The sequence below is a fragment of the Convolutriloba macropyga genome, chromosome 1, assembly GCF_964194025.1.
Source record: "Convolutriloba macropyga chromosome 1, txConMacr16.3, whole genome shotgun sequence".
Taxonomy (NCBI): Eukaryota; Metazoa; Xenacoelomorpha; order Acoela; family Convolutidae; genus Convolutriloba; species Convolutriloba macropyga.
Window position 1 is genome coordinate 83,302,417 of NC_134468.1, and position 27,540 is coordinate 83,329,956.

Sequence of the window (27,540 nt, forward strand, 5' to 3'; positions counted from 1 at the left end):
GCTTTGTGTAGTTTTTGAGAAGTTCAGGCTCTAGAGGCATAATATAAGATGCTTGCTCAGCTGTTAATACAGTGAACTCACCAATTTTTGTTCCTGCTTTTAGGTGGACTGGCGCATCAATAATATTAATGACAAATAGGAAGAGGTTGTTGTTCGTATCAGCCTGCACAAGGGCGTTACTGAAGACTAATCCAGATTTTGTTTCGAAGCGGCGGGACGGTTCAAATACGCCGCAAGCGCTATCTGGTAGATGCTCATTTGTGATTATTGGTTGACAACGAACTGTTTGCGCCTTTTGTGCTTCAACAGTTGCATCTTCTGCTATAATGATTTGATAGTGATGTTTTGTGTTGACTCTTTTCGTTGACTCTTGTTCATAGATATGATTAAGCTCGAAAGTGAAATCTGGGAATTGAAGTATTCGTTTTCTACAGTTAATGGTCACATTATATGCGTTGAAGAAAGTGGCACCTAGGATTACTCCGTTGAGGGATTTGAAAATCATAAATCTGTCTTCGAGATTAAATGGTCCTAACGTGAATCGAATTTTTGCTTGAAAAAGTATTGTTACTTCTTCTTTTGTTGCTACTACTGCTTTCGAAGGGGGAGCTGGAAGCTTCTCTCTCACATTTTTAGTGTTTTCTGCAATTTTTTCAAAAATATGAAGGGGCATGCCACTGGCGAAAGCGCCAGTATCTACTATCGCTTTATATAAAAGGTGATTAAAATGAATAGAGATTAGAAAAAGTGATGAAGTTTCTTCGTCGGAGTTCATGCTTACATCGACGGTTTGTAGGGATTGCTGTGGCGGCGAAACTAGTTTTTTGATTGGCGGAAGGGCAGATTTGCTCCCCTGTTTGGCGGTTGTCTATGCCAACAGTCTTTTTGCATATGTCCTGCTTTTCCACACTGACGGCAAATGATGCGTCCTGGTGTTTGCGATCGGTTTCGAGATTGATTCTGAATGCCTCCTCGTGTGTAGCCTCTACCTCGATACGCTCCTCGAGTGTTGTAGTTCGAATTCCCTCGGGTTTGTCTCGGATAATTATTTTGTGGATTCCAAAAATATTGGCTTTGATCATAGTTCTGTGAATCATAGTTTTGTTGATTTTGTTGCACAAATTGTTGCTGCAATTGATCTTGCTTAGCTTCAATTTGAGCTATTGCATTCATCAAATCTGATGTTGAGTTCTGAGAAATTTCAATTTCATTAAACGCTGTTAATGGTTCTACTTCGGGTTGCAGTTTGTCTGCGCGAAGTCGGCGTTTGATTATTTTGCAAAGGTCTGTGACATTAGAATCCTCGTCTTCTTTCAGTAAAGCTTTTTTGTATTTAAAGGGCATGCCTTGAATGAACTGTTCTCTAACCTTTCTGGTCCGCTCATCTGATCTGTCAATTGCTGCTACTCCTGTCGATGCGGGTACATCTACAATTGATAGTTCAGCCAACCTCTGCAAATCTGTCAAAAAATCATCTGCGTCTTCTTTCGCTGGATCAAATTTCCTGTTGTTCAATTCGAATTCGAAGTTGCGCCGTTTATCTGCTCCTGCATAGCGATTCCTTAAGCATCGCAAAGACTGTTCTAGGTCGTCTTGTTGAGCTTGGGTCAAGCCCAGATAGAAACTCAAAGCTGTACCCCAAAGGTGAAGATGGAGATATCGACATTGCTGGCTATCCGCTGTTGGAATTCTTGCTACTGCTAGGCTTGCGCGAAACAAACTTTCGAACTGATTCCAGTTTTCTTTTGGTGTACCGCCAAAAGGTTTGAGTTGAATGTGAGGTGCACTCGTTGGTGGAGGTGGTGGTGTGGTCATTATCAAAAAAAAGTATTTTTCTAGGGAAAGCAAAGTGCAATGTGTACGTCAAAGTAGAATTTGTAAAAGTCAAAGATTTTTCGAAAAATAAGTTTGAATGGAAAGGAATTAATTTTGAGATTAGTTTTCCAATTGAATTTTGTTTTCCGATTTAAAAGAGAAGGCTTTAGAACCTTGTCACCATATTATAAAGTGCTGCTTTCTATATTATTATTTTGTTTTACCTCTAGTATCTTCAGAGTAAAAAGCGGGTTCAAAGCCTTATATTCAACTAACTGTTTTTACTCTTTCCAACTCTTTCAATAAAATTCAATCAGGAGGAATACAACATTAAGGGGTTTCATCCAATAGAATTATAGCATTATTTTATATCATTCAAATATTCCTTCCAATCATGGGAGGAATGAAATTCCTCATAATTGATAAAAAAAGACTGGCATATGACAAGTCGGAAACGGAAAAGATCCGAAAAGTTCACTTGTTTAGAAAAAAATAAATTAAAAAATTCAGATGACATCATATCAAAAAATTGAAAACAAATCCTACCCAAAAGCTATTTTTTTAAACAAAAGCTGAAGCTACAAATTTTGGAACTATATTAAAAATTGATGCCCAAGAAAATTGATTTTAGAATGTTAAGTAACACTTGGGCAAAATGATTACTTTTATTTCAAAATTACTTCAATCACAAAAGAAGTCTATTTATTTAGCACGATTCTACTTCTTTTCACCCCCGATTCATTGAATCCCGCATGTTTCAACACCGTATCATTTAACCCCTCTATCATTCAACCCCTATATCATTTCACCCCCCTACCATCAAAACCCACCAATTAGAATTCGACATTTAAGGAATGTTTTGTCATAATTAAGAGGATAACTTGATCCCATGTTCGGTTGTGTAGATTCACGTCAAGTCACACGGGCCGCTGAGACATGGCCATGGCTCGCGAGGCATAGCCAAATGATTATATTGCTGAGTTAAAAGTCCCTATTATATAAAAGCTTAAAATCGGGGTGAAATGATATAGGGGTAAAAAAAATAGGGGTGAAAAACGGGACACCATTTAGCATGTCCATTAACTGCCACATATCACACGTCAGAGCTGCAGCCATAAGAGATTTCTTTTAAGAGAACTATTACTTTTAAAAGAACGATCTTAACAGGAGCCAAAAAAGAGATTTTAAACCGATTCTTTTAACAAAAAATAAACGATTTCCATAATTATTTCTAAAACAAAGCAGAACACAAGAACTTCAAATCATTCAGAACTTCGGTTTCAACAAGAAGTGGCTTTAAAAGTGCTAAAAAAGTTTGAGAACTGAAAAAAAATTATAATTTCATTCGACTAAGATAGGATCAAAAACGTTTTCCCATTTGATATATTGTACAGACTTGAGATTTGCTAAATACTTTTGAGGCAAAGAGAAAAGATAAAATATGGCCAAGTCAACAGATGCGTAATTACATTTTACATAAAAATACCAGCAGATAATTCTTTCGCCTACTTTTTCTTGTTAGAATATTGAATGTTTTTCCTACTGCTTTGTAGATTTTCTTGACTTCAAGGGCACCTACGAGTGACATTTAACATCTCTAACAGGTAATCACAAATTTATTCTTGCGCCACGTTGGAAATTGGGAATTTTCAAAAGTTTTAATTAATTTTTCTGTTGGACGATTTTCAAACAAATAATACACAAAACTGATCTACGAACCAGTGGCATTGCCAGTAGGGATCTGTATAAAACTTTGAAACTTCAAATGTAAATTCCAAATGTAACTATAAACAGAATGAAATTCCGCTGCTTCATTTCACAATAGACTCGTTTGAAGCTAAGTTTTGATCTTGAATTATTTTTTGCGCACAATAGGTGGATACAGTTCCTTTAAAACTAAAGAGTACACTTATTTTTCATAGGAACCACAACTTCAAATTCTAAAACTTTTTAACCACAAATTGATGGTTTTGTTAAAGAAAAATGGATGTACCAAATTGTTTTTGGAGAAATTCTTCGAAAACACAACAAAGAGTTATATTTAATAATATCAATAAACTCCCTATTAAAACAGAATTTGATTGTTGGCTGCATGAATTAATTAAAACAACAGAAGCATGTCGATAAGCAACAAAAAACGACCTCAAAAACTGTTATCCTCTTTTTTCTTGTTTAGCTTTGATAAAATTCTTCGACTCATTTAGAACCCTTTTACATTTCATATAATCAGTCTTAAATCAAATTGTGACAGCTAACTGGTTTAATTGCTGATGTTTTATCACGCTGAGGTCTATAATTATTTATAAACAAACTAATAATATTTTATTTCTCGATCAATAATCTGTTCAATAATCTGCGTTATCAATAATCTGTTCAATGTCAAATGAGCGAAAACCAATTAGACTAACAGCTTTGTTTAGTCTTTATTAGGGTTGGGTAAAATGTGTTGGGTTGAATCTGCGGACTCACAATACCGGTCCTCCTTGTATTGGTTTTATAAGTGAACACTACTAAACAGCAAAACAACAAGCTTTTACCTGACTAGAAAAGTGTTCATGTAGTCGGCACTGCAGATGGAGTCAAAGGTAGGCTTGAGTGCTTGTGTGACGAGGATCTCTCTCATTGCGTGTCTAACTGGACGACACTTGAACTCATCCGGAGGCAAAAACGCCAGCAGTAAAGCATCAGTGATGGACCGAAGGTAGTCTGAAACACAAGCAGACTAAGAAAATCATTGCAAAACTGTGGTCACCATTGAGAAGTGAGAACCAATCAGGTCCAGACACTCGTTCGTAGTCTATCCACGATGAGAGATGAATTACATTAATATTTTGGACAGCAACGCGCACAGAAAAAATGTGAAGCCATCAGGTTTTTCATCTTCAGCTCAAGATTGATTCAACAATCGGCCAAAATTTCTCAAAAACTGAACAATTTTTTTGTACGAAAAACATCAAAATTTATAGCAATCAAATGAAAAGGTCACCAAAATAACTGACTTTAAGAAAAACAATCCGACTAACATCGGACAAATTGTTCCGGTAAGACAGCCGAGGCAATTCAATTCAGGGGCAGTAGCCTAGATATTTTTTTCTTCGTGGGTGCAAAAACTTCCAACCAGGGGGGGTTTCCCACACCGACTTCCGGAGTTCTTGAAAGAAACATTAACTAGTCGACTACCAGTCCCTTGTACTTTTCTATTTAAAATCGCTGTCAATTTGACTTGAGACCAATCACAATTGAAGAAGACAACCGTGAAAAAGTCACTTGAGAAGCCAAAAGAATGTTCTAGAACAAAAGTGCAAAATTTTAAAGGAAAATTTTGCAACATAGACACTCCAATAATTTAAAAACAAATTGAAAAAGGATACACAAACTGGATTAAGCGTATTAAACGCAAAATGACTAAAATAGCTGAAAATCGCATCTTAAAGTCTAATACTTGCTTTCGATAGTCAAAAACGCTTCCGAGCGTACAATTACGGGTTAATATAGTTGAAAATCTCATTTGTCTGAAAATTTGGCTAAAACTAATAAACAGCTTTGAAAATGGCACACGTAAACAAAAAATTTTGATCGCTCAGAGCAATTTTTCACACCTACTTTTGTCAATTATCTTTCAAAGACCAGTATGAACAAAACCACCACTATTTCTTCTCTCCGCTCTGCTTTTTTCTTCAACAAACGTACAGCGGTCTCCAAGACAAAAAAACTGCCTCGTTAAATAACTAGAAACTAAAAAAAACCACTCGCAAGAATATAAAAAATAATAGAAAATATTAACTAATTTTTATAATAACAAGGGCGCATAAAACCAAGGATAAGATCCTCCAATCAAGTAAGAGCAGAGAAATGCTCGAAAAGCAATTAGCAAATTATAATAGGCTAGCAAAATAGTCTAAAATTTTCATACCAACGAAATCGTAATCTCTGCTATATAAAAACTACTTAAGTGATAGGTTTCTTTTCAAATCCCACTTCAAGCAGTAAAACAACAATAGGAAAAAAGTAACAAAAATTGTCTTAAAATCAGCGAAATAGCTGAGAATCGTAGAAAACCAGAGATGGAAGGTAAAATTTAATTTTCTCAAAGCAAAATTAGATGTGTTTATATAGGGGCTGTGAGTCTTCTCGATTCAATGACGTATTCGCAGCAAATCTGACAAACCTAACCAAATATTAAAGTGAAATTTTTTCACACCTCATCTTTCGCTCTCTCGAAATCAGCGGTGAGAACAAAAAACTACCCCCTTTCCGCTCCACGCTTCAATTTTGCTCAGCAACCAAACCAATCCAATTGTTTACACGCGTTTTGTATCCTCCTTCAAAATTCACTTCAAAAAGAAGGGTTGAAAAACACTTCACCAATATACCTCTTCTAGTCGTAAGAAAAATAAAAATTTTCGAGTCTTAAAAACAAACGGAAAACCAAAACTCCTCTAAGGGTAGTGAAATAGACAGCGCCCCAATACTATTGAATTGTAAAAAAAACAAGAGAAGGCCAATAATAGTTCGCTATCGCAGCAATAAATAAATAAATATTCAAAATTTTTAATGCTATCTATAGGTTTTCGAAATCGATACCTGAAAAAGCGCGGTCATCTTGTGCGATGAAATCTCGACACCGTCTCCCACCAACATCGCGATTCTCCATGGCAGATCTTCTGGCCTCTAAATCGAAGAACAACGACCGCACCTCGCTGTTGCGGATTTCTTGCACTAAAAATAGATGCTTGAAGTACTTAGTAAACTTGACCAAAAAGTCAACTGAAGAAATGTTAGGATGAATAATTCATTCACGACAGTTCCTAAAAGTATTTAAACTTCAGAGATGTTCGCTAAATTTGCAACTACGAACATTGTTTCCGCCTCTTTTCTTACTGCGCAAGGATAACGACAGATTTACTTCAAATTATGCATCCCCCCTCCCTCTTTCATCTATAATTAACATTTCACACTTTTATGAAGATGTATGCTAATTGTGATATTTCGCGTCGCTTATTATTAAGCTATAAAAACCAATATCCGAGCGAATAATCGCGAAAACAAAAATTTGGTGAATTGGGGAGAAAAATTAGCAGATCCTGATCTTATATCAAATTCTAGATTATTATCAAGATATTTCAGATAATCGTTGAATGATTGCAAGAAATATTACTCGTAGGAGCAAAAGAATTATTATCTCACCTTCTTTGTCGATGACGGGTTTGACTGGTCTGGGAATTCTCTGATCTGCCTGTCGGTATAGACCCACGTGAACTTTGATTATTTCAACAACGTCTGTTGTAAGGAAATTCACCATCGGTGTCATCTTGTTAACTGCCCGCAACCTGAACATTTAAACACCAAACGTGTAAAGGTAACCTAAGAATGAAAACAATTTGGGAAGCACAATCAGGCTCAACCTGGAAAAACACCTCTACCAATTAGTCCTTAACGTATTATTCAATCAAAGCAAAAAAGAGTAAATCAATTGAGTTGCGAATATTATTACATTTGATTAGATGCTAAGAATTGCTAACATTTTCTCACTCTCGACAGAATTTTTTTACAGAGATGAGAACAACACTTGACGGAATATAAAAAATTAATTCTTTAGCTTCATTAACACAAAACTCACTTTATTTGATTTTTTTCATATGAATGCGAAAAACAGCAAATAGGAAATATGACTTGCAAACAAAAAGTTCACAGATTGATACCGACAATGATAAAAAAGACACCCGACCGAATGAGGCAGGAAAAATGGTAAACACCAATCCAACAAATTGAATAAACTAATGACCAAACAATCAACATTTTTCAGAGACAACAACCTTAAATAGTTTTAAAAAACAAATAAAAAACTATACACAAATATAAACAAATTAAAAACCAATGAAAAAACGTCATTTTTCAAAAACTTTTGGTGTCAAAATAAACAAAACCAATAACATCAAAATTTGAAAATTCCCACTAAGATTCCCCAAAAACATACAACAACTTTGCAGGAAACTAGTGACAGAAGATTGCCGGAAAATCGCCGCCATTGATTCCCATAAACCCGATAGGGATTGAAAAATTCTTAAATATTAGTTTTCAGTACACAATTTTTTTTAAAATGCGATTTATTTTGATGTCACTCCGTAGTCAGCCATACCCCTGTTTCCCAATGAGGGGAAGCGGGCTAGTATCAAAACCAATAAGCACTAGAGATGGTATATACAAATTATAAGAACAAATTTCAAGTAGCGGGCATCTAAAATTGGGATTTGTGGGTTTTTCCATTATCTATTCTTGATTTCGATAACTACCTTCAATTTAGATTGCTTTGCTAAGCAAATGCTAATAAAAAACCATTTGAACAGAATAAGCTAAGAACAGCCCAGAGAAATAAAAAAAGTCATGCAAGATGTTGAAGAAGCTGTGACCTACGGTAAAGCGAAAAAATATACATATTCGACGAAATAAAAAAAATAGCAGGACAAGTCCTGGAATTCAATACAAAAAATTGAAAGAAAAACTTAGAACTACAGCATCTGACCAGCAGATTAACTAAACAATGCCAGCAGAAAAGAAACATGAACCGACTAGCGTAAAAAAACTCGAATGACAGGCGCCGCAAATTAATTCAGGGGCTGTAGCCTAGATACACTTTTTATTGCAAAAACAGCAGAAGGTCGGGTTCGAACCGAACCCCCTATCTCCTGAGTCCGCTCCAGTCACCTCGACGTAGGTATTAACCACTCGGCTATGAGCGAGTGGTCATTGAGTCTCCAACAATCGGCTTTGTTTGAACAACAAATTTTATTTCGGAGTGAGAGCAATTGAAACCCCTCACAAATCAAGAAGTGAGTGAAAAAATCACTAGAGAAGTAAAAGATTATTGTAGAAGAAAAGCGCAAAACGGTCCAGCAAAAAAAATTACAAAAAAGACACACACGTTTACAATAATTGCATCTCATTTGAGAGCAATTAAAAACTCAAATGTTGAGAAACCCAAAAAAAAGTAAGTAAAAATATAATTATTGCTAAAACTCTTGAAACTTTCACCCGGAAGGCCGAACTTGATCCACTTAAATATAGCAATTGAACCATGCAGGAGCCTTGAAAGAGCTTTATTAGACAATAATGGCTTGCGAATAAAATAAAGAGAAGTCATTAAAACCACTAGATAGCCAGAAACCAATACAACGCTTCACAAGAAAAAAATTATGAGATTAAACAAACTAAGTGAGAAAGTGGCACAAACGACAGAAAAATCCAAAAACTTGAAAACAAACCATTTCAAACTGAAAAAAAAACGAAACAGCTATCAACTGAAACCATAAAATGTATTCCCTTGTGTATCCATAGAAAATCGATGGGACCTGTCATTAATGAGATTGATACAAAAAAAGCATTAAAACCCAAACTTTATGAACACATTGTCAAGGACAGCAAAATCCACAATCTTTCAACTGTACTTAGATTCTTTTATTTTTCAATAGAAGGCAAGGGGCCTGTCATCACAGACACGAAGTGACAAGACAACAAAAATTACAAGCATTCGAAACATTTCTGATAGTTTATGAAAACAATTAGTATCAAGAAAACAACTAGCTGCCCATTAAAAGACCAGAACAAAGGTATACCCCATAGAATTCGCAGAGCAAAAACGTAAATCAAATTGTCACCATTGAAAAATTGCTCTAGGCAACACTACACTTTGAAGGCAGTTGGAAAAAAATCTCGAAACATCAGTTATTTTTGCTTTATTACTCCAGTATGGCAAAAACTACTACTCTATTTTGCCTTCGCATTGACACCCGGAAGTGGCAAAAAATGTGAAAAGAAATTCGAAAAAAGACAGCGCCTTAACACAAAAGCTAATCCTAAAGATAATTAAATTAGACCGACCAATGTCGGACAAACTGATCGCTTAAGATAACCGGAAGAGGAATAAAAAAAATTGCAGCAGCACGGCGCAATACATTCGGGCGTCAAATGATTATTTGAAAGCTAACCTAGCAACAAACAGATTTCAACAGGAAAATCAATTTCTGTGTTCTTTGCATTTGAATTTTACTAATAGACTGCCACAATTTAAACTAGCCCTTCAAATTCTAAATAGAAATTTAACTAGCAAAATTCAAGTCGGGCAAAAAAACTCCATCAATATATGGCAGAAGAAAAACAGCAAAGCAATTTAAAAAAACGGGGTTACTATAACATGATTTTGTTTTACTTAATTCATATGTTTACGTTCAAAATAGTTTCATATTTTCTCGAGAAAGGCAATTACAAAAACAAAACTCTAACATGCACGGTCAGTAGATTGCCTATCGTTTTCACCAATAAAATATAATTATTGCTAAAACTCTTGAAACTTTCACCCGGAAGGCCGAATTTGATCCACTTAAATATAGCAATTGAACCACGCACGAGCCTTCAAAGAGTTTTATTGGCCAATAATGGCTTGCGAAAAAAATAAATAGAAGTCATAAAAACTACTAGGTAGCCAGAAACCAATACAACGCTTCACAAGAAAAAAATTATGAGATTAAACAAACTAAGTGAGAAAGTGGCACAAAATACAGAAAAATCCAAAATCTTGAAAACAAACCATTTCAAACTGAAAAAAAAAAACGAAACAGCTATCAATTGAAACCATAAAATGTATTCCCTTGTGTATCCATAGAAAATCCATGGGACCTTTCACTAATGAGATTGATACAAAAAAAGCATAAAAACCCAAACTTTATGAACACATTGTCAAGGACAGCAAAATCCACAATCTTTCAACTGTACTTAGATTCTTTTATTTTTCAATAGAAGGCAAGGGGCCTGTCATCACAGACACGAAGTGACAAGACAACAAAAATTACAAGCATTCGAAACATTTCTGATAGTTTATGAAAACAATTAGTATCAAGAAAACAACTAGCTGCCCATTAAAAGACCAGAACAAAGGTATACCCCACAGAATTCGCAGAGCAAAAACGTAAATCAAATTGTCACCATTGAAAAATTGCTCTAGGCAACACTACACTTTGAAGGCAGTTGGAAAAAAAATCTCAAAACATCAGTTATTTTTGCTTTATTACTCCAGTATAGCAAAAACTACTACTCTATTTTGCCTTCGCATTGACACCCGGAAGTGGCAAAAAATGTGAAAAAAATTAGAAAAAAGACAGCGCCTTAACACAAAAGCTAATCCTAAAGATAATTAAATTAGACCGACCAATGTCGGACAAACTGATCGCTTAAGATAACCGGAAGAGGAATAAAAAAATTGCAGCATCACGGCGCAATACATTCGGGCGTCAAATGATTATTTGAAAGCCAACCTAGCAACAAACAGATTTCAAGAGGAAAATCAATTTCTGTGTTCTAGGCATTTGAATTTTACTAATAGACTGCCACAATTTAAACTAGCCCCTTCAAATTCTAAATAGAAAAATTTAACTAGCAAAATTCAAGTCGGGCAAAAAAATTCCATCAATATATGGCAGAAGAAAAACAGCAAAGCAATTTAAAAAAACGGGGTTACTATAACATGATTTTGTTTTACTTAATTCATATGTTTACGTTCAAAATAGTTTCATATTTTCTCGAGAAAGGCAATTACAAAAACAAAACTCTAAAATATGCAAGGTCAGTATATTGCCTAACGTTCTCACCGAAAAAGTTCATCAAACTAAGCCAATAGAACAATTAAAGCCAGATAATTGAAACAAAATTAACTGCTTGGACTTTTTGTAACCGACGAAAAATAAAGCAAAGAAAGGAATAGAGCAAAAAGAGAAAAGCTAAAAAAGTTGAAAAGAAGGCCAAATGGTTTTTAAAAATAGCTGCAAATTAAATCTTAAAGTGTAAAAGATCGAAACAAAAGTATTACATATAGTAGAATTCGCAAAAGAGCAAAAACGTAAATCAAATTGTCACAATTGAAAATTTGCTCTAGGCAACACTACACTTTGCAAAGCAGTTGGAAAAAATTCTCGAAACATCAGTTTTCTGTGCTTTACTACTCCAGTAAGTCTATGATTAGTACTCTACTTTGCCTTTGCATGCACACACGGAAGTGGCAAAAAATGTGAAAAGCAATTAGAAAAAAGACAGCGCCTTAACACAAATTTGAAAAAGTAATCCTAAAGATAATAAATTAGACCAACCAATGTCAGAAAAACTGATCGGTAAAGATAACCAGAAAATGAATCAATGAAAAAGTGCTGCAGCACGGCGCAATACATTCGGGGCGTCAAATGATTATATAAAAACTAACTTAGCAACAAACAGATTTCAACTGGAAAATCGATTTCAGTGTACTTTGCATTTGAATTTTACTAATATTCTAAATAGAGAAATTTAACTAGCAAAATCCAAAAAGTTGGGCAAAAAAGTTACACCAGAATATGGCCGACGAAAAAGAGCAAAGCAATTTACAAAAACCAGGTTACTATGAAACGAAAATGTTTTGTTTCATTCATATGTTTACGATCAAAATAGTTTTAAATTTCACGAGAAAAAGGCAATTACAAAAACAAAACTCTCAATTCTGCAAGGTCAGTAATTGCCCAACGCTATCACCAAAAAATTCAACAGATTACGCGAATAAACAAAAATAGCCGGATAACTGAAACAATATTGACTGTTTGGACTATTCGTGACCGATGAAATATAAACCAAAGAAAGGAATAGAGTAAAAAAAGACTGAAAAAGATGAAAAACTGCTTAAAAAAAGTCCAAACGGTTTTTAAAAATAGCTGAAAAACAAATCTTAAAGTGTAGCCAATAAAAATTGGAGTAAAAACATCTATACAAGCCCTAATGGGCTCCCGAAGAAAACAATGCAAACAAATGACAATTTTCTTTTGAAAAATCAGAGCTATCATGAAACACCTACAAATAAGGTTGAGAGATCGACCACCAGTCCCATTCGGACTGCCATTTTAATGAGACAAATTCGCTCTATAAGGAAAATGCCATAAAAGAGCTTTTTCAAAATTAATATTCGAAATCAAAAACTCAAGACACATACTCATATCAGAAGCACCAATATTTTATGGAAGAAAATAGTGTAAGTAACAAAATGTTAGCTGCCCCTTGAGGAATTCACAAACAAACAAAATTCACCTTTAGAGCAAATTTTTCGCGTTTTAAAAACAAAAAATCATGATTAAAACAGTTAAACCACAAGACAAATAGCCTTACGTGGAATAGAACCTCAAAACGAAACTTTGTTCAAATGCTTTTTTATCATTCCATTTAAAAAGCAGTGAGAAATTTAGAGTGACAAAACTCCTCGCTTTCCGCTCCGTTTACTACTTAAGTGTGACTAAAATCACTACTTAAATTTGACTTCTCTCCTCGCTTTTCTCTCCGTTTACTAGTCCAGCATGACTAAAAACATTCCTCTAATTTGACTCCTCAATCACAACAAAATTTTGAATATATGTTAATAGATTAAACATTGCCGGCAGATTGCCAAAAATAGCCGCGACAGACTCTTGTGGACTTCCATGGAACTGAAACAACTAAAAAAAATAAGATAGTCACATTAACCACCAGTCCTTCAATAGATCACTAGACTTTTTGGTTAGATTCGGACTGTCATTTTTATGAGACACATACGCTTTATAAGGAAAAAGCCCTGAAAGAGCTTTTCAAAAATAATATTTGCATTCAAAAACTTAAGACACTAAAACTCAAGAATTAAGGCATATAAGTTCGGCACTACTTAGATGCACACTATTGATTTTTAACACTATTAAATGTTCATAAAAATTGAAGTTCCGTAAGTGAATTCAGAAGTCAATTTTTTAGTGAGGTAAGTCACGCAATTGACCTAAAAGCAGAAATGACGTCACGCACACATTTAATTGCCAAGCAGTGGAAGTCATTGAAAAAGCCAACTTCAAGAAGTCAGGTCGTAAGAATCATCGACGGAGACGACGAATTAAAAAATCACGATGTCCACAATAACAGCCTCTATCGCTTTGCGGCTATTACATCATCAAATGAACATAACTTAAAACGAGAGAAAACTGCTTAAAATGCCACCCGTGAACAAAAATATCTCTCGCTTAGAGAAAACTTTTTCACGCCACAATTTCTCGCTCTCTCGAAAACAAAAAAACAACAGTATGTACAAAAATCCACTGTCCAATGTTCAACACACAAAACCACACTTCATTTTCTGCTTCATAATTTCTTCAAATAAAATGCCAGGCAGATTGCCGAAATAGCTGCCAAAACAGACTTAAGAGATGTAGTATATAGATAGCAACAGATAGAGAATTGAGCTGATGCAGTTGCCAACTTTCTTAAGACTAAACCATTTTAAAACTCTAAGTTCTCTCCATAAAAGATCACAGTCGTTTTTATTTTGGCCGCGATGCTTCGTTATTAACTTTCATTGTTCTATGGGAGTACAAAAACGACTAATAAAGCGGCTAGAGTGACATTAGTGAGATTGATGAGGGAGTAAGTTAGGAATGATCAAAGACCTTATCACACAGTTCAGCAAAAACTCGTCGCCAATTAGTTTTAAAAATGACCTCACGTACATAAAAACAGCAAAAGAGCAGTGAAACAGCGGCAGCAAGAGATCAACAAAAGTTCTCTTTTGAAGTTTGTTGTAAAAAGATTTTAAACAAAAAAGCGTCAGACGACAAAACAAAAAACACAAGATCACCGCATACAGCTACGTTCAGATTGCAGATATTAAAAACATACCCCTCAGATTGCCAGAAAATAGCCACTGTTGATTCCCATAACCATGATTGGGATTCAAAGGAGAGAAAAAAACTACTGAAAAACTGATTTTTGTACAAACAATTTTAAAGTGCGAACTATTTTTAGGTCACTTTGGAGCTGAACGTACTCCTGTTTCGCAGTGAGACCACACAGCGGCTAAAACCAATACCAATAAGCATTAGAGATGGTAACTAAGAACAAAGTTCGAGTAACGGGCATCTAAAATTGGGCTTTATGGGTTTGTCTGATTTCGTTTTTTGATACTGACTCTGTTCATTTTGAATAGCTTTGCTGAGCAACTGCTGTCTAAAAACACTAAACCACTATTAGCAGAATGAGAGAAGCGTGAAACTAGCCTAGAGAAGTCAAAAAGATTTCATGCAGAATGTTGAACAAGCTGCGAACTAAGGCAAAGCCAAAAATTTTTATTCGACGAAGTGAAAAAAATTAGGAGCGCTATAATAGCCGGATGAGAAGCTGAGTCGGTTAATAATGATTAAAAAATATTAATTTGAGTCGTATAAAGACTCTCCTCCAATAATCCTCTCAGTCGTTAAAAACTACGAGACATCAATAATAGTATCGCTATCGCTTCTCGGCTTTTAAAAATTTATTTTAACGCTAGCCCCCTTCGATTTGCGGACAAACAGGTCACGATGAGGTTTATCGATTGCTGGCTTCTGAAAAGCAAGGCGAACATTCAGTCTTCAAACATTTGCAAATAAAACTCAAGATGCTGAGCCACCAAATATATATCAAATATCAGATAACGAACTTTATTCTGGCCTGGCTTTTTTTCTAAGAAAACTTATGCCGACGAAACTTACTTCGAATTCCAATTATTTCATAGCGATTGGCATACCTGGCCACCATTCCACAGGATATGTGGTTAGCCACACTTCTAACAGCCTCAGGGAAAAGCTGCTCATGGTCTCTGTCCGCCTCCTGAGGAAAGTTGCCGATGAATTGAGGCAGCAGCTTATCATACCACGAATGGATGAAGTCCCGAAGCACCAAATCTAACACCTAACAGCAGATTAGTAGGTATATGTCAAAACGAATATTGCGATATTAGCACAAGGAACAATAGAATTCTTTAAAACAAATCTAAAATCCTATGTCAATTTTTCGCGTTACTGACAAGAAAAAACAAAAGTTACTAAACTACTAAACAAAACTACAACTGACAAGACTTGCAAAAGTTACCAGCAAAACAAAGTAACTCACTGAGTAACTAAGTAGGTAACTAAGTGAGTAACTAACAAAATTTACTAACAAAATTTTGTAAAAAAAATTGAAGATATCTGTCTCCTGAATATAAAATTTTCAGGAGAACATTTTATTCATCAGCTTAGTTACTCAACACAGTCAGGTCAATTACACACAATAATTTGGATTGTCAAATCGAAATTTCTGAACAATAGTTTTGATTTGACGTCGATTACGTCAAACAATAGAAATGCAATTCCAATTACCGTCTGGACAAAAAATAATATTTCGCAACAAACAGTTAAAGCGCCCAAAACAGTCAAGGCTGTAAACAAATGCCCTTATATAAATTTATGCTTTTCAGAAGTTTTATGCTTTTCAGAAGTCAAATCTAAAGGATGACAGTTATATTTTTCATTTTGGAATAAAAATTAATATTTAAATTAAATTCACTGTCGATAATGCAGACCTCGGCATTAAATTTTGATAACTTCCAGATTATGACTTGTTCGGGTATTATCTACAGGGATGCTAAACATCTTGTCATAAAGGAGGAAAACAAAATTTTGAGAAAATGAACTGCACTATGGCAAATTCTTGCCTCAGATAAAAGGTGAACAGAATGTGAACAAAGTGCATTTATAGTTGCGTATAATCGTCAACAAGAATGCCTATTTAAGATGATAAAAACAAGCAATTTAGCAATCTTTGCATTCTTTAACGAAGGAAGCCGTGGTAATCAAAATTTAAACAACGAGCACACACGATAACATAAGCGGGCAGATACAACCCGAAAACTGGTGGTTTCATGAAAAAACAAAATATAACTATATCCCATTTAAAAAAAACTATTTAAGATTTCTTTGTCAATAATAACAAAACTTAAAAAATGTTAGGAAGTGCCCTGTCAAGCAGTGAGAGCCTTGATCATTATTTAACTGTTAAAATTATGAAAAACCAACAACAAAGGCATGAATAAAAATCCAAACGGACACCCGTTCCTTTCTTATAGTTGAAATCGCAAAACGGTGATTCCGATGCTTTTTTGACAAGTACTGTTAAAATTGTCTTGAAAAAAGTGAAAATGTCCAGTCGGGTTTTGAAAAACTGAACAAAACTCGATCTAAAAAAATTGAAGACAAATTGGACAAAATTTTTGTGGAAAACATTTGTTTATAAAAAATTTAGTTTTGAAAAAATTTTCATTCATCATAAAACTGATTTAGATAAAAAAATTCTACCCATATTTGTCCATTTTCACAAAGTTTTTCTTTTCTGCTTACGAGACACGATTTCTAAGCAGAGATTTTTATTTGCATAATTGATGTTTTCTTTTACTATGATTGCTGAATGTATGATCGGCTTTTGTTATTGCAATCAAAACTTTTTTTAAACAAACGTGTTTGCAATTTTAAATTTTCAATCTACGAAGAACAATTGTTCGGGCCTTCCAACTTGCGGAGGCTTGCTTTGTATACTGTTAACCGATTTTGAATCTATCGATCTTCAATTTATTTCCCCGCCTGTTTCCTGGCTTTTCTCCATATGCACCGCTCTTATAGTTTTGATAGCTTTGTGGAGAGCTATTGCCTAGAAGTAATGTATCTCACTGTACGTTTAGGATAACTAATTGTCAGCTCAACACAAATTTCGCAAAAAAATCCGTTTCGCACTTTTGTTCTTAATTTTATTTTTTGTCCAAATTTTTTTTTCGGTAAAACGCTGAATAAAATACAGAAGACTACAGTATATTTGACATGGCAGTTAAATGTAGTCTGAGTCAATTTTTGCTACGAGTCGTCATTTTCAATAATTCGCTTCAACTTTCGTTCATCGTTTCGATTTACAAAGTCACTCTTTTCATGCTTGACTTCTGACTATTCAAAGGTTTTGCCGATAAAAGTTCTCACTAATACTTTGATTGACTGATGATTTATTCAAACAAAAACAGTAACATATCAATAATTTTTGCCTTTTCTTCAAAATATTTTTTTTCAGCCTATCGTTCTGGATTTTATTGATTTTTAACTTGCATTCATATTAACTTTTTGAATCAATTCTAGGAGGCTGATTGTAGGGCAATAAATCTGTTGCATATTGATCACAATAAATCCAGTGCACAATTAGGCAAATAAGTGTATTTAGGTGAAAAGTTAAAATTTCGAAATGTGAAAAATTTTCCAACAAACATTTTTTCAAAAAAATTTGGAAAAAGCATCTTCAAGGATTGATTCAGTTTTCGAAGAGGTTTTCCCCAAAATAATCTATGGCGAACTTGTTGGAAACAAAGTGAGAGAAATATTAGGTTTCCTGAGAAGTTACTGATGATGAAATAAAAGTTATTTGCAATTAATATGAAACAAAAAGCATAAGAAACATAAAAAGAAGAGGAAAGAATTTGAACAAAATTGACATAAATAGGCAAAATCATTGTTATATAATATACTGTCATCGCAACCTCATTTAACTCGGTGTCAAGATGTTCCAGTCCCGTCTCTATCTTCTGTTTCTGGGAATTTTTCAACAAATTCTTCACTGCGGGGTCAGAGCTCACATCGTTTGAAGCTTTCTTGATGTATTTCTGAAGAAGATTCAATAAATTAAAACAGAGCATAACGTAGTCTTGCCTCCCCAATTCTTAAATCTTTTAGATAATCGACTATTATGACCCAGATAGCTAATATTATCTAATTAAAATGCCTTATGCATTTACCCATATTATGTACTGTGTAACCCCTCCTTATAATCTTTTCCGTTTGACCCCAGCTCCCCCCCCCCCCCCCACTTACAAGGTGCATATTATTTGCACACCCCAGACGCATGCGCCTAAATTTACATAATGTTTTATCAAGTAATGGCATGGCGGGGAGAGGGGCAGAACTGGGGCGGGCAGAAACGGAAAAGATCTTTACTAACGCGGACAGTTCTTTACTGCATACCTGGTATTCTGTGTAGTCATAAAGGCCTCTCGATAATTTGTTTGAGCTTAGCAACTCCAATCGAGGGTCTTTATTTGTGATGAAAGGCCACAGAAACCTGTAATAGAAAATCATAATTAGGATGCAGTCTCTGCTTTCTTATAATATTTAATAACAAGTAGACGGTGATGTGCGTTTGCTCATCCACAAACTTTTGAATCAATAAAATCCAGTAAAAATTTTAGTGGTGGGGTAAAGGGGGAGGGAGGTCAAACTCTACGAACCGCCCTTCACATCGTGAATTAATGTCTCTTAAACGGCTTCGGTGCATCGCATACTTCAGAGACTTGGAGACTAGTGAGCCGGAAGGTTCTGTAGAACTTAATTATCTCCGGGCTTTACCAGTTTATCCCATTTTTGAGGACAAAAAGTCAGACAAAAAAATCGCTCAAGCCAAAAGATTGCATTAAAAAAGTTCACGAGACATATTAGCTATAAACTTTGTTTGAGAGCAATTAATCAGTCTGCTAGAAAACGACATTACTCAATATCAGATTCTATCAGCATTTTAAAATTTTTATGATTTTGCTCCTGCGAAATATCAACGAAATCGAAATAAAATTGCTGAATCTACTATAGGACCATAAATTATTGAAATTTGGAAAAAAAATTAACCAATACTTTACCCGTTGAACCAAAATACTAAAACTTCTTTTAATCAAAAACGTAGTATGTTATTCAGAAAACCAGGAACTCTTTGTTTACTTCCATGAGCATGCGTGAACAAACTGGTGTGGACTTTTTTTAACATAATGATGGTTTAAGAAGCCTTAAAGAGGTGAGACTTCTCACAACGCAAAAAAATCATGGATAAGCCCGACGCGTTAATTTTGCCATTTTGGGGGGTGGGGGAAATCTTCTAGCTTCTAACATTTAGGCACGATTAGTATGAGTTTCCAATTACGATTGCACAAACACATATCCTAAACAGTATATTAATCAAATTTACCCGATTATAAACAGCACAACACAAGTTGGGAGAATGACAAAGCCAATGAACAACCCAAAAGTGAGGTACAGACACAGTGCAACCACGATTAGCCACCTACATTTCCAAACCACTCCAGTGAATGTTACCCCCACGTCATCACAGGGTGACGCATCACCACCAGATTCCATTGAATCAGCTATTTAATTGTTTCATTCTTACCTGCAAATGAAAAAAAATGCGGCACTTACAAAAACTGCCGAATCTTTTCCGTTTGTTCCCATTTTAGCGGGTGCATGTTATTTTCCACTTCCCGAGAGCACGTATTTTACCCTCTGATTTTTTGTTAAAGAAAACATTTTAATTACTGATATGGGGGTGGGTTTAGATCTCGGAGAAATCTTTGAAACAACTGGAGTCTTTTCTGTTTCGGCTCCACAGAGGTAATTTTATACACCAGGTACGCGCACCAGGTACACCACCTAATGAAAAGAGAATCACTGATTGCAATTTGTGTGCATCAGAGGCACATATGACCACATTTAGCAGATGTTGAATGTTAATTTTATTCGAAGGTAATATACTATTAAGGCAGACCCGATGTGGGCTCCTTTTACAGCCTTAAAGTATAAAGAGCTAGAGCTACTTATTTCTGCGCGCGAAGTAGAATTACCTATATCTCTAAGACTAACCGACTCTATAAAACACAGAGAGTAAACTTCTATTATTACGGTGGTTAAGAAGTATAGCACCGGAGTCAAGGGTATACACATGGTGTATCTAACTAAAAGACTGACTACAGTTAGTTCAGTTCTCCCTATATAAAAGAGAATAGTTTCATCTCAGTCTCTGATTGGTTGAAGGTGCACATTCAGTATTTCCACTGCTACACTATATCATGAGTGACCCCGGCCACTCACATTTGTGTCATTACAATAAATCACAATCGCAACTAAAAACGGGACAAATGACCTCGATAAGCAAACCACAGTTCAAACTTGAAGTTTATAATCCGTTCAAACGTCAAAACGAGCGAAGTGCAAATTCTGTTACAAAGATAACAAAAAAACAATGATTAGTGAATATTGATAAAAGCTGTTTATAAGAAAGAAAATCTGTTTATAAGCAAGAATTGATTCGCATTATATCTATAGATACCATTAGGCCCGACTGCCAGTGCAGCCATGATCAAGAGCACTCAACTTCAAAAGGGCGGAAAGTATTATTATTATTATTATAAACCCAGGAAAGTATTATTAACGGGACTGAAACTATTAACGGGGAGTGATATTATTAACGGGACTGGAGAAAAACATCAGTCCAAGAAGGAAGAAAAATAATGTTAGCTTTTATACCAGTCGAAAAACAGTCAAAAGTTGATTTGAAGTAGTCAAAGGGCGTATTAAAAATGTTGCCAAAATAACAACCATGAGAAAGCTAGAAACGATACAAAATTTCTTACAATCCAAGAACAAAACTTCGCGTCTCAAGAACTATTCCGAACTAAATAATCATCCCGCGAATATTTCTCATGACGTCAAAGCGAACAAAAGAATTTACATGGCGAAAAAAATTGGATACAGAATTCGCTTCGTTATTCGACAGCTAGCTAATCAGACCAAAAACAAAATTGACGCCTCTTGTAACAGCAGCACTAACCTCACTCATTGTTAGCAGCGCCAACGTGTTGCTGATGAATTTCAGCATTACAACTAGACTAAATCGCCGCTCTTTTGATAAATGACAACACACGAACAAAAAAACAGTAAGAAATAGCATGATTATTATTTTTAAAACAAAACTTTTAACTCCAAAAGTATTAGGACAAAAATAAAAAAAACCGAATTAGTCTCGATAGCGACCAATTTTATCTCAAAAAGTAACTCAAAATAACAAAAAACACATTCAAACACCTAAAATTTTAAAACTAACGCCAAAACAGTCGGTGGCATTAAAATGCATTTAGCAACAAACCTTTTTATGAATTTTACAAATATGGCTCTGACATATTTTTAGCCACCTCTAAGAAATTGATTTATAATGAGGTTCTGATAGAAAAAATAAATTCAAATACAAATTTGGGAAAAAACACCGAAATCACAATATTCCACGTACAATTCATTATTATTTCACACTCACATTCAACATGAAAGTGTTCAGGAGTATAAAAGTGGAAAATAATGGTTAACTGTAAATATATGTTTATGATCTCTTCTTCATTAGGAGACAATTTCTCCCTTAAAAACATAGCCGGCAGATTGCCGGAATAGCTGCGAAAGAATAAACCTGCGTGCCATATAATAGAGATAGAAAAATACAGATCTAAATTGAAAAAAAAATCCACGCCGCTCAAAAAACTAGGTAAAAAACATTCAGCGATAAATTAATAAAGCTTGCTAAAACTCATTCCGCAGAAGCCTCTCATAAGGGACCTTTACTGCACATATGAGTTCCTTTGACCTTAAACAAATTCAAATTAAACTTTAGTTTTAAAATGCAAAAAGTCATTTTATTAAGTGAGGTAAGTCACGTATGATCAAAATCGAATCACGCAAATAACCTAAAAACGTTTGCTAAAGCGAGTGAGAAATGACGTCACGCGCGCAAATGCCGTTAGTGAGAGGAAGAAGTAATTCTGAAAATTTGACTTTTTCAGCTTTGCTGTGTGAACAAATGTGAAACGAAAAAAGAGCGTCAGACGACGAAACAAAAAACATAGCCGCAAGAACTCCGGAAACGACTCGAAGCGTCAAAACTTCACCAACAAAACCGTAATTGCAGCGGAAGCCACTACCTTTTGCATTAAACCATTAACTAACTACCTATGAAGGTCTGCTCTAAAATTGGTGAAACTTAAACCACTGTCACCAAGAGAAACAAAATGCAGCAAAATTTTATACCATTGAAAACGTTTGGTAACGTTAAAAAAACCGAATTAAAGAGGTCAAAAAGTGATAGACTGAAAAAGCTGACAAGGTTATCAATTGCCCTCAAATAATTCATGATTCTAATCTGAAAAAAATCGCGAAAGCAAACGGCAGATAATAATCTTAAAAACTAAGTTGAATCTTTTCAAAACAGAAAGCTCAAATTTAAGAATCACAAAACACCTATAATTACACTTCTAATCACTGCAACTAAGACAAAAAACAACACACACTTGTTCCTTGTTGTACATATGCTAGACAATATGATTGCATACTAATTCGAAAATTAAATTGATCATAGAAAAGACATAAGCAGCAGAAAATTCAAAGGCAAAATATCGTTTAAATTAATACCAAGGCCGAAAGAAAGTTGCAGTAAATAGTCTAAGTAGAAATTGTGGAAAAGGCTTGCAGTCAACTCTCAGTACTGCCTTATGTTGAATGAAATCAAATGCAAACCAAAGAAATGACGAAAATCTAAGAAAAAGATGAAATCATTCATTTTTAACAACTGAAAAGATCAATAGACCGAAAATAAATGTAGATGTCAGGATAGAGATAGAATGATACTAACTAGAATGTGAAGAATATGGGTACAATGTAAGGAACACCGTAACAAGAACACATTTTTGATTTTTGAAAGTTAAGAATCATTAAAAAATTCAAGAAAAACGAATACATTTCATTGTTCAGCATTCAAGACATATAAAAGATAACTAATCATCCGATACAAAGATCTATTCTCCTGATGAGAACAAAAAATAGGAAAAAGCAGAATTCATAAATACGAAAAATTGAAACATTTTGCAAAAAAAATGGTCAAAAAATATTTAAGACTGCATTTATGAAAAAGTTTTAACTGTTTTTCAAAAACCTACCGCCAAACAATGATCGAATTTTTATTGAAACGAAATTAAAGTCCCTCATGTTGCACAAAAATTTTTAGCAATTACAACCAAATTACAAACAAAAAACTGACGAAAATCGAAAAAAAAACTACCAAAATCGGATTAGCATATGTAAATTTTATAAAACAAAATTACATCGACGTAGAAAGAGGCGTTGAGTATATGAATTATCAAAGAGAAGTTGCTATATTGACTAATTTTTGACAAAAAGACGGCTAAAGATTCAAAAATGAAGAAATTAATAGAAAAAAGCCAAGAATTAACTAAAAAATCAAGAAATATGCGCCAATTTTCAACTTTAAACGCATTTTCAGGCTCTGCAAAACCACTGTGGAATCAAATTCCGAGGTTGACATTTCAATATAGTATCGAATAAACTTTATTTCTATGAGAAACCAAATTAAAAGCAAAAAAAATGGGCCACAACCCAAAAACCGGCTAAAAACTGTTATCTATATGTGCCATTCAGTCAAAAACTACTTCGGTATTTCGAACTACCAGAAATAATAATATTCTCTAATGAACTTTGAAAACTTCATTCACTAAGTCTTTCTATTTTCTCTATGCTCAGGATTTATCGGTTTATCTCGTTTGCTATAATTTAATTTTTTTGAAATTGATTGTATTTGCATAAATTTGTTGAATATATTATTAATTCCATTTAGTTGAAATTGTGAGTGAGGTAGTCAGAAGTCCAACGTGGAAGTCGTGACTTATATAAAATGAATTTGAAAAGGCGAGCGCCTAACTAATAACCGTTGAGTGCATGAACGCAGCTATAAATTTTAGAATAAAAATTAAATATAGGTCATTAAAATATGGTTTTTATAGGTTTATACCGTTTCTATTTATGATTTCGTTTGACGATACTGCATGATCATTTTAGATTGCTTGGCTGAGCAAATGATGCTTAAAACACTGAACAGAATGAAACTAGTACAGAGCAGTAACTTCACGCAAAAAATGTCGAAAAAGCGGCAAATTAAGTACAGCGAAACATTTTTGAAGAAATAAGAACACAAAAATAGCCGACTGAAGATGACGCAATTCTCAGGATACAAGATCAAGCTTAGCTTTCATTTAGAAGCAATAATCGCTTTTTGAAGACATTCAAACTAAAAATTAAATTAGACTAATTTCGGAATATCATTCAGCTAGAAATTTACTCTATACATATGAAACAATTAGGATAAAGTCAACATGCTTGTCAACCATACAATACAAACAAAAACATCTAGGCCCATCAGGTGAGTTTGGAACATTCAGAGCTTCTTTGAAGCTTCCGCGTATTTCTGGAGTTCTTGTTTGATAAACGCTGCTTTTTCGTCGTCTGAACATTTCGGGTTCCTCTTCACGAAATCTGCCACTTTTGCTATCAATTCACCCTGAAACAAAATAATTATTATCGTAATATTGATAAATTTGATCTATTCATCTTAAAAAATGAAGAAGTTAGCATCAGTAAACAGATTTTTAGTCAAACCATGAATCTTCGTCTATCTTTAATGAATAGCATGTCGAGAAATTCGTAGAAAAATTTCAACTCAGTAATGTTTACGGAACTGTTTTTTAATAAACAGAACAGTCAAGATTCCGCTAGTTTTAAGGTTATAGTTCTATCACCTTGGCTCTAAAGTGAAAAGTGCCTAAACCCTGAAACAAATTAATTAAAACTATCGTAATATTGCGCTGCTTGAAATCTTGCACAGTGTATCAGTTCCAGAATCGTCAGCATGGTTCAGCGAAAACTTTTGACTGTCGAAAAAAAAATTAGTGAATTTGTGCTCCCCCCCCCCCCCCCCCCCCCAGGGAATTGAACGAACTAAAGCTATGATTATCAAGATCATTGCATGATGAGCAATTGAAAATTAAATAAGCTTTCAAACATACAAAAATTTATTAAGAGCAGAAAAAAATGACAAAAAAAGAAAACTAGTGGTTTCGAAGTCGCCCGGTGCTGCATAAAAATTCCTAATAGAAAAGGACAAATGCGGGCAAACCTCAGTAACATCTTTTAAAAATGTTGTAAAGTAAAAAAGCTTTGCAATTAAAAGTTTGCATTAACAAGCTTTACCATTACCTCAGAGGAAAAAATTTCCGTATAGGTCTGTAAGACTTCGACTAAATGACAGAGCAATAGCAGAACATTAAACGCGACGAAAACTCAAAAATCTCACTCTTATTTTCCAAAAAACAAATGGCGCCAAATTAACCAAAACCGTAAGCTAAAACCTCTGGAAAGACTAAATGCCCATCATAGAAAGCATATTCTATGAGGAAAACATTTCCGTAGCGGTCTGTAAGACTTCGACTAAATGACAGAGCAATAGCAGAACATTAAACGCGACGAAAACTCAAAAATCTTACTCTTATTTTCCAAAAAGCAAATGGCGTCAAATTAACGAAAACCGTAAGCTAAAACCTCTGGAAAGACTAAATGCCCATCATAGAAAGCATATTCGACCCCTCAATAATTCCGATACGGGGCAAAGTAAAAAAAAAGGAAAGCCGACAAAAGTCGGAAAACTATTTTTTGTAAACAAATGGTGTTAGATCGATTAAAAATATTGACAAGATAGCATAACATTTGATTATATTGAACATAGTCGTCAGAGTGCCAGAACAGCGGCGAAATAGACTTGCGTGCCGTAAAATACATATAGAAGCAGATACAGAAAATATTTTAAAAAATTATCGGACCCTCTTAAAATACTACCAGACAACTTTCAGCGATGAATTCAACTGTGTTGTTCAATTTAAACTTCAAAAAACTCAAGTTTCTACAGTCCCAAACTCATTTTGTTGAGTTAGGTAAGAGATGCATGATCACAATCTAGTCTTGACAGGCGGGAACATTTGATTCAAAGAATATCCCGCGACAACGTTGGACATTGGAGAGGTTCCGACGCACGGTGTCCAGGATAAAAATCAGTGACTTCAAACACTCAATGAGTCCTGCCTTAGGGACTCCAACTTAAATCACGCAAAAAGCAAGAAATCAAGCGTGAAAAGGTTACTCAAAAAATCAAGCTCAGGAATGTTCTAGAACAATTGTAAAACTAAAAGTAACCGTCAGACGAAACCGCTAATTGACGAAACCGTCAAACGAGAACCGAGAGCACAGCAAAATAGCTACGGATACAGCTTCGCAACTCATTCCACGGAAGCCTTTTTATTAGGGACCTTTATCACTAATATGAAATCATTTGACCTTAAACTAATTCAAATTAAACGTAAGTTTAAAAGCGCAAAGTCATTTTACTGAGTGAGGCAAGTCACCCAGGATCAAAATCTAATCACGCAAATAATCTAAAAACCTTTGCTAGAGAGGAAGAGAAATGACGTCACTTAAGCAAACGCCGTTGGTGAGAGGACGTCATTCAGAAAATGTAACTTTTCAGCTTTGCTGTGTGAACAAATGTAAAAAGAACAAAGAGAGTCAGACGACCAGAAAAAAAGAGCAGGACAAGTCCTGACACAATTCAAAGAATTTTCATTGACTAAATAAAAACCAAGCCCTCGAATCGACTAAGACTGGATTGGGAAAACCATTTAAAAAAAACCAGATTAAAAAATTGAAAAAAAAAACAGCAATGAAGGTCAAAACGCCGCATGCTAACAAAAGCCAATAGCGAGAAAGCGGAATCTTCGAGTGAAACGGCACCATTTTTTCACTATTTTAAAATTAGAGCAAAATTTCACCCCGCAAAACCACTTGCTTTTTCGCTGCACTTCCTGTTTCGGCGTGACCAAAATCGCTTGTCTAATTTGAATTCGAAATTCTTGAAAATGTTTGAACAGATCTTTAAAAAAAGACAGCTCCCCAATACAATTCAAATTCTCAGCTTACAGCTTCGCAGCTATAAAAATAGCAAATAGTAAAAAAACAGATGTCCTCAGAGTCTTAAAAAACCATTAGCTGACTATTCAAGAACTCAAAAAATAACAAATATTTAACTTGCGTGTTTCAATAGTTGTTCACATGATTTACATATGATAACTTATGATCATTTTTGCCTAAACGCCTTTCAATTGTTCAAGTTTTCTCTGGAAAT

General features: G+C 34.6%; 2 protein-coding genes across 2 annotated transcripts in view; both read right to left on the reverse strand.

Annotated features, from left to right (window-relative positions):
• The window catches only part of LOC142343391 (sorting nexin-13-like), a 99,016-nt gene extending 79,148 nt beyond the window's left edge, over positions 1 to 19,868 (reverse strand). The window contains exons 1-7 of the mRNA XM_075395171.1: positions 19,672 to 19,868; positions 18,684 to 18,780; positions 18,203 to 18,325; positions 15,398 to 15,561; positions 7,003 to 7,145; positions 6,400 to 6,534; positions 4,353 to 4,521 (exon numbers count right to left, since the gene is read on the reverse strand). Of these exons, the coding sequence (XP_075251286.1) occupies positions 4,353 to 4,521; positions 6,400 to 6,534; positions 7,003 to 7,145; positions 15,398 to 15,561; positions 18,203 to 18,325; positions 18,684 to 18,780; positions 19,672 to 19,841 (1,001 nt within the window). The 5' untranslated portion in view covers positions 19,842 to 19,868. The remainder of the gene's footprint in view (positions 1 to 4,352; positions 4,522 to 6,399; positions 6,535 to 7,002; positions 7,146 to 15,397; positions 15,562 to 18,202; positions 18,326 to 18,683; positions 18,781 to 19,671) is intronic.
• A 4,726-nt stretch (positions 19,869 to 24,594) lies between these two features.
• Positions 24,595 to 27,540, reverse strand: part of LOC142352206 (uncharacterized) — a 354,267-nt gene continuing 351,321 nt past the window's right edge. Inside the window, exon 4 of the mRNA XM_075404638.1 lies at positions 24,595 to 24,870. Within this exon, the coding sequence (XP_075260753.1) occupies positions 24,748 to 24,870 (123 nt within the window). The 3' untranslated portion in view covers positions 24,595 to 24,747. The remainder of the gene's footprint in view (positions 24,871 to 27,540) is intronic.